The sequence below is a fragment of the Oncorhynchus clarkii genome, chromosome 28 (assembly GCF_045791955.1).
Source record: "Oncorhynchus clarkii lewisi isolate Uvic-CL-2024 chromosome 28, UVic_Ocla_1.0, whole genome shotgun sequence".
Classification (NCBI taxonomy): domain Eukaryota; kingdom Metazoa; phylum Chordata; class Actinopteri; order Salmoniformes; family Salmonidae; genus Oncorhynchus; species Oncorhynchus clarkii.
The window spans coordinates 18891835-18900121 of NC_092174.1; the positions used below are offsets into that span (position 1 = coordinate 18891835).

General features: G+C 40.1%; 1 protein-coding gene across 1 annotated transcript in view; it reads left to right on the top strand.

Moving 5' to 3' along the window:
* Positions 1-4128, top strand: part of LOC139386890 (solute carrier organic anion transporter family member 5A1-like) — a 39591-nt gene extending 35463 nt beyond the window's left edge. Inside the window, exon 10 of the mRNA XM_071132755.1 lies at positions 596-4128. Within this exon, the coding sequence (XP_070988856.1) occupies positions 596-1068 (473 nt within the window). The 3' untranslated portion in view covers positions 1069-4128. The remainder of the gene's footprint in view (positions 1-595) is intronic.
* The last annotated feature ends 4159 nt before the right edge of the window (positions 4129-8287 follow it).

An 8287-nucleotide genomic window follows, 5' to 3' on the forward strand; every position in this document is an offset into this window, starting at 1 on the left:
CAAAACATGTTCATCTTTGGTTAATTCCCCCCCCCCCCCCCCCCTTTTATTGCCAATATTCAAAACTTAATTAGGCTAAAAATATAAGGTTTTAAAAATGGAAACGTGTCTTAACCTCTGAGTATGTATCGCTCCTCTGTCCTTGTCTTCCACATACATCTCCACTTCCACATTGACACCACATGCATGCTGTGTTAGAATAGTCTCTCCTCTCTCTCCTCAGCCTACATACCTACAACCATCTACTTATTCTGTATCATAACGGTCTCTCCTCTCTCTCCTCAGCCTACATACCTACAACCATCTACTTCTTCTGTATCATAATGGTCTCTCCCCTCTCTCTCCTCAGCCTACATACCTACAACCATCTACTTCTTCTGTATCATAACGGTCTCTCCTCTCTCTCCTCAGCCTACATACCTACAACCATCTACTTCTTCTGTATCATAACGGTCTCTCCTCTCTCTCCTCAGCCTACATACCTACAACCATCTACTTCTTCTGTATCATAACGGTCTCCCCTCTCTTTCCTCAGCCTACATACCTACAACCATCTACTTCTTCTGTATCATAACGGTCTCTCCCCTCTCCTCAGCCTACATACCTACTCCCATCTATTTTGGGGCGGTGATCGACACAACCTGTATGCTGTGGCAGCAGGACTGTGGTGTCCACGGCTCCTGCTGGGAGTACGATGTCACTTCTTTCCGCTTCGTCTACTTCGGCCTGGCCGCCAGCCTCAAGTTCATTGGCTTCATCTTCATCTTTCTCACCTGGTACTCCATCAAGTACAAGGAAGAGCGTCTGGAGCGCTGGCTGAAACACCTCTCGCCCATGGACACGGTGAGCGACCTCATCTGCCACGCCGGGGGACACAAGGGACACGCCCGTACCCGCTCCTGTCCCGTTAATATACCACGCAACGAACCTCCCATCATCCCCGTCCTCAACAGGGGCCTCAGCAGCCAGAGCTGCCCGGGGAACAGCCTGAAGAGCCTGAAAGCAACAACCCCGCCGGCCCCTCGCCCTCCCGCTCGCTCTCTGGAACAGGTGTCTGCCCGCGTCTGAGGGCAACTCCTACCGCCCTGCCATCCACAGTCTCTGCAATGTCTGCCTTTCGTACTCTGGGTTCTCACTCGTATGGTATTATAGGATACGTTCACACACACACGCACAAGACGTCACTCAGACAGGCAGCGGTTGGTCAACATGTATACAGGAAGACACTGGGATGGATACCCCAGTTAGCAAATCTTCCCTCTACCTAGTATGTTGGTGTCCTTTTCTCTTTGGTTTGTTTCGGTCATGGGAGAGAATGCATATCATCTCTTTAGAAAAGTGCACCTTCGATACTTCTCGAGAACGATCGTAGTGATGGTATTGTTGCGTTGCGCTAGGTGAAAATGACATGAATAATATCCTCCATTGCTCAGTTTTAGTGTTCATTCTAAGACCTCAGCATGACGAGGTGACTGAGCTAAGCAGCTTGGCCAGCTAGCATAAACTAAATCCTCTACTATGCAAGGTCATTTTCTTTTCCCCTATTATTTAATGGCAAGCTGTATTAAAAGCACACATTGAGCATTGCCTTCCCTTTCCATACAATCTGGAAATGTCATTCAGTATCGCCCCAGACCTGCGTGTAATGATGAGTGGTTGACTTGGAAAAGATGTGTCTGGATACGTTTGGAATTGGAATCATTTCTCCATGGTTACCTCATAGACAGGCCCACAAATATATCCCTCGCCTTAGTTCTATTTCAGACACACTCGGGCTGCATCCTAAATGGTACTCTATTCTCTATATACATGCAGTGCTATACATTTGACAATGGCCGATAGGTCTTTGGTCCAAAGTAGTGAACTACATGGGGAACAGGGTGCCATTTGGGGCACAGGCTAAGTGCACTCATGATGACCCCCCTCAGTGTTGCTTCGTGTGCCATGGGCTTTACAGAACGAAGGCATCTTTTGCTTACCGATCTCTTATTAACATGTCTTGTTTCAGACAAAAATCCTAATTGAAATGTTTACGTCCCAAATGGTACCTTATTCCCTTTATAGTGTGCCACTTTTGACCAGGGCAAGAGTAGTGCGCTACATAGGGAATAAGGTGCCGTTTGGCACACATACAATGTTTTAACCAACCAGACTCCCTGCTGGCTCTGTGGTGGAGCAGAACCAGACCCCCTGCTGGCTCTGTGGTGGAGCAGAACCAGACCCCCTGCTGGTGCAAAGAGACTCTGCTGTGCTTCCCATGATTAGCTAATCCACACAAACCAACCACTATTTCACATTCGTTAGTCAGTAGTTTAGTAAGTAGCCTCTGTCACCGGCTTTCACCTTACCTTCGAGCGAAGACTAGGAGTCTGGCCAGTAGTTTAGATTAGCTTATTAGGTCTGTAACTGGATGCCTAGATTATTTGATTTACAAACAGCAGGGCCACTTCTCCTATGTATTGTGTAACCGATAATAATTATTATAATGTCCAACTACTCACTATGTCTACGATAGAGCATGTCCTACTGAACAACTGTCAAAGTGATATCAATCATGGCTGCTGAGGTTGTTTGTTTTGCCTTTTGGTGAAGTTTCTTTTGTATTTGTATTGTATATTTGTGTTAATTCAAAGGAAATCAGACTAATTTCTTAAGCAGTGCTAAATCAAGTTTAGGGCTGGGAGTTACTAACTCCCACAGCTCAGTAATCAATACAATTACATGGACAGAGGCGACCTGATTCTAGATCAGCACTACTTCTTGGAGACTAGTGATACAAGCTACCTCTAGCTTGTATCACTAGCAGCAAGATCGTTGAAACAAATAGTTAATGGGTGTAACATGCAATATTGAAGTACATATTGCTGTTGGTTTCACGGGTGGTTGAGGACACCTGCTAGTCAGATGTGGTAAGCAATATTGTAGAAATATTCAAATGAAGCTGATGTGTTTCCCCAAGTGAAATAACTAGACAATTATTTGGTGGAATAATCTCAATTTTCAGTTTATTTTAGCATTTAAATATTAGAAGCTAAAATTATGCTTTTCTATGCATCTATGTTGAATTTGGGCAGGTGGAATAGCACTGAGCCTGTAAACAACACATTTCACTACACCTATCTGGTGTATGTGACAATAAAACATTATTTTTTACTTACATGATACACTGTGGCTGTTGGTTTAGAGTTAATAGCTTTAAAACTATGGGATATTATAACATGTTACCGTTAGTATGGAAAGGTACCATAGCTCTTTATAGTAAAATGACTGACATTGTCAGCTAGAATAACAGTGTGATGCATCCGGTAGTAGTTGTGATAGACATAATTGCTGCATGTAATAATGTTTCAGGACCAGACACTATTATTAATGGGAATAAGTCACATAACTCTTAGTCAGACATTCCATTTCATGTGAAAGAAAAAGTAGAATACGTAGAGTAATCCAGCTGCAAATTAATCACAATTCTAGCTAGACTACATTTTGCGACAAGAATTCTCCTAACTTTAGTGTTATTGAATCGATTAGTGAAAGGCTACAGTATTATGTTTCTCAGTGCCTACTTTTCCTACTAATTGATTGAAGTTGGGATGTTGCTGATTCTGAAATGCTCTTGACTTCATGTAATGGAACTCAATGATAAGGCTGACTTTGGACTGTGAAGAATTTGGCTCTAGGATTTTTGGTTGACTTGCTGCCATCATTAGACCTTTTCAGCCTATACTGTACCTATAGTACCAGGATGTTTGTTGCAGAATTCTGGTACTCTTGTGATCCTCACCGTCAAACCTACTGTTCCTCTGGAGCTAGGAGAGAGGAGCTCTCACTCTTACCGCCCTGTGTAGTGCTGTTTATCAGTCTTTGTATGTGGCGTAAAATAAGGATTTGACCTGGATGTCACCATAAGGACAATTTCAGGTAGATTGTAGATTTCTGTTCTTTTTTCTTTCTTTTTTTTGTTGCAGTATTATATTTATTTAATTTCAAATGACAGTGTTTTAATTACAAGTTAATGCCTATGCTATATGGTTGACATCATAAGAAAGAAAATGTACATTATTTGTGGACACACTGTTTACAAATTCCTTCGATTCTTGACATCTGTCAATTAAAATTCCAAAAAATAAATATTGAATTGAATCGCGATTTTTGGTCAAGAAGTGCTTGTTGGAGCAGGAAATAAACATGTAACATGATTAAAACTGGTCATGGGCGTGTTCCAAATGCTACCCTAATCCCTACACAATGCACTACTTTTTACCTATGGGCCCTCTTGAAAAGTAGTGCACTATATAGGGCAGTGTTTCCCAACTCCAGTCCTCCAGTACCCACAACAGTACACATTTTTGTTGTAGCCCTGGACAAACTCACCTGATTCAAAGAATCATCAAGCCCTCAATGTGTTGAATCAGTTTGTCACGGGCTACAACAAAAAAATTGTACTGTTGTGGGTAGTGGGGGACTGGAGTTGGGGACCACTGATATAAGGTGCCATTTGGTATGCAAACACTGTGGCACTGTGGACTGTCTTCTTCCATTGACCCTGACAGGTAAGGCGGCTGTACTCAAGGTGGCAGAGTAGGGATGTAATACTGTATGAAGGATGCATTTGTCCTACACTGAACCAAAATATACATTTAACATGCAACAATTTCACTGAGTTACAGTTCATATAAGGAAATCAGTCAATTGAAATAAATCCATTAGGCCCTAATCCCACTGTTTCCAAATGCAAACATTAGGGAAGATACTGGTAACTGCTCCTTCTATCTGTGGTTATAGCATTTGTGGCACAAATCCATTTCAAGTCTTGGTATCAATATTAGAAACTTTCACCCATGTCCAAATCATCTACAATGGACTTTGAGCTACACAATCCATTTGAAATACTTTAGGATGATTTGGACGTGATGTCCTAGCCAGCTCTGCAAGGGTGAGTAAAATGGTCAGAGTGAGGTGTTCTCTCACTTGTGTGTGGCAGCAGGACTGTGTGTGCCATGAGAGTGAAAAGCTCTGAATTTACGAACGCCCAGAGTGCACTGGCTCTCCAGATTGAATTTACGAACACACTCGAAGTCTAGCTAGTCATTTGTTATGCTAACAAGCTAGCAAAAGGTTGCATAGCAATAGCATCAACTTCCGGTAGACAGGCGAATCTCTAGTACACTCAACTGAAAGCATACCGTTCGTTTACAGTATACTAAAATGAACTAATAGTATATTATGGAGTATATACTATGTTAGTATGGGTATTTGAACACAGCTCTGTTGTATTCGGCACACGTGACAAATAAAATTTGATTTGATGTTGCATTTATATATTTTTTCAGTATAGGTACCGTTGTCTTGCATTGGATTTGTGCCACACATGCTAAAAATATAGCGTTTGAAACAGTGGCAAGATAAACAAAACCAAAGCATTGATTGTTGTCATCTAGTCTATAGACTTCTTACAGGGTAAGGAAACCAATGTGTCATTTTGCTATTTGGGTGAACTATATCATATTCAATGGGAGTTATCTTTTATTTGATAGATGGTTAATGATGGTTTTTCAAGGCTACTTTGGACAGTGTCCAAATATGATATAATATAGGATTTTTGGGGTGGGCATAATACAGTGAAACAATGCTGAAACATTGATCAAACTGGACAGTAGTGCAAAAGTTGATGCTCTGTCCCCCCACCCTGCAGTAACAATATTCACATCTTAAAATATAGTTCAATTTCTTTTTGCCAGGTAATAAAATGTGGTGTTTTGTATTTACGTTTTGTGAAATAGTACATTTGGCTAAAAGAATAATGACATGAATTACATAATGTTTCAGCTTATTTCTGTCGTAGGTAAAGAATCCAAGCAGTACATCTTCATAAATGTGTTCAGTTATAAATCTACTGATGTCTTGCCACAGTTTTCTTACATGAATACAATGCCAAAAAAGATGCAACACTGTTTCTGGGTGGTCATTACAAAAGGTACAATTTGAATTAATGTTTATTTTTTTACTTCTTCATATAGTGGTTGGCACGATAATATTTATGAATAATTTTAAAATAAACTTCCTTAATTTTGTTAATAAGTATGTGTGTAGCAACGTCCAAACTTTTTTCCAACAGACTTTATCAATAAAACCATTCCAATAAGGCATGACATAAGGTATAGATAAAACATCCTGTTAAAACAAGGCTCGTATAGCTCTATTATTGTTGCATGGACTAAAATGTAAATCTTTCCTACTGACGAGTCAACAGTGTTACGTGTAGGTATGTTCTCATGGTCAGGTCGTGATACGTTCCTGAATAATAAAGCAACACCTGAGGGAATGGCATCTAAAACAATTGCAAAATCTTTAGGCGCTACAAGGATGTAAAGTGATAAGAATTCCTTATAATTAAGTAAAAGACCCTCTGCTCACCAATAAATTGGCTCAACAATGGCATATTATTTCGGGAACCAATATTCTAAAAACAAAGAGTTATTTCTATTCAATATGTCCTGATTATTCCATATATAATATTTGTGTGGAGAAAATGTATTTTTCTAAATTAAGGACCATGACAAGAAAACCTGCTAATGAAAAGCAGAGTTTCACTGGAGCTTTGTCAATATTATAATTGCAAACCAACATGATGTTAAGGCCACCAAAAGTAGAGAAGACATGATGAGGAATAATGTTTCAGATAGAAGTGGGTCTTCTTAGGAATTATTTTATCCAATTGATCTTAAAAGGATTAGTTAAAGTAATAAAGTCCATAAAACTCAGCCTACCATATTCAGTCCACCATGTTAGCCTATAGATACCTTCAGCCTTGGTTATTAGGACTCTTACTTTTAAAGATGAGTCCCTCTGTAGTTTGAGAAACAGATGCCTCACAAGTCCTCAAATGGCAACTTCATTAAACACCAGTCTCTACGTCACCAGTGAAGAGGCGACTCTGGGATGCTGGCCTTCTAGAGGCGACTCTGGGATGCTGGCCTTCTAGGCAGAGTTGCAAAGAAAAAGCCATATCTCAGACTGGCCAATAAAAAGAAAAGATGAAGATGGGCAAAAGAACACTGGACAGAGGAACTCTTCTGCCTAGAAGGCCAGCATCCGTGAGTCGCCTCTTCAATGTTGACGTTGAGACGGGTGTTTTGCAGGTACTATTTCATGAAGCTGCCAGTTGAGGACTTGTGAGGAGTCTGTTTCTCAAACTAGACACTCTAATGTACTTGTTCTCTTGCTCAGTTGTGCACCGGGGCCTCCCACTCCTCTTTCTGATGAGTTTCAAAAGAAAGTATTTGTTTCTGGCCATTTTGAGCCTGTAATCAAACCCACAAATGCTGATGCTCCAGATACTCAACTAGTCTAAAGGACAGTTTTATTGCTTCTTTAATCAGGACAACAGTTTTCAGCTGTGCTAACATAATTGCAAAATGGTTTTCTAATGATCAATTAGCCTTTTAAAATTATAAACTTGGATTAGCTAACACAATGTGCCATTGGAACACAGAGTGATGGTTGCTGATAATGGGCCTCTGTACGCCTATGTAGATATTCCATAAAAAATCAGCCTTTTCCAGCTACAATAGTCATTTACAACATTAACAATGTCTACACTGTATTTCTGGTCATTTTGATATTATTTAATAATTTAGCTTCCAGTAGGATGCTTTACCAAGGTTAGTATCAGGGGTAAATATTTTGACATGGAAATAAATGGCCCTATGGTCTCTGAGGGGAGTAATACAAATATTTGTAGTAACACACTAACTATCAGTACATTTCGATAGAAGCCAAAAATCCATTCTGGACTGTCTGGAACCTCTTTTGTTACTCCAGCTTTTCCATAAAAAGTATTAAACCCAAATTCTGCCTGTTTGGCTGACCTGGGGGCCATCTATCAGTTGAATTATCTATAGTAATATAAATGTCCCCTCTTATCAATAATAACGAATTGGGAAATTCAGATAACCAATGTAGTATATTTTTCTCTACAGATTCAAGCAACTCATCATTCTCATGTTCGGTGAGAATAATGAGTTGTAACTGATCACAAGACAAGTAAAGTGACCTAAGGGGTCACAGTCAGTGTAACAGTATTATTGTGGAGTCACGGAATGACGTTTCCTTTCAACATGGCGCTGACAGGTTGTTAATAGAAATTGGTGGGATTTCCTTTCTGGAATAAAATATATTTAGCTTTCTACTTAGTACTCCTATATTAGACTCGGCTAAAAAAAAAGAAGACTACAAGAACAGCTTTATGTCCATGGGACAGCTGCTTTGACTACGGTTCCATCACATC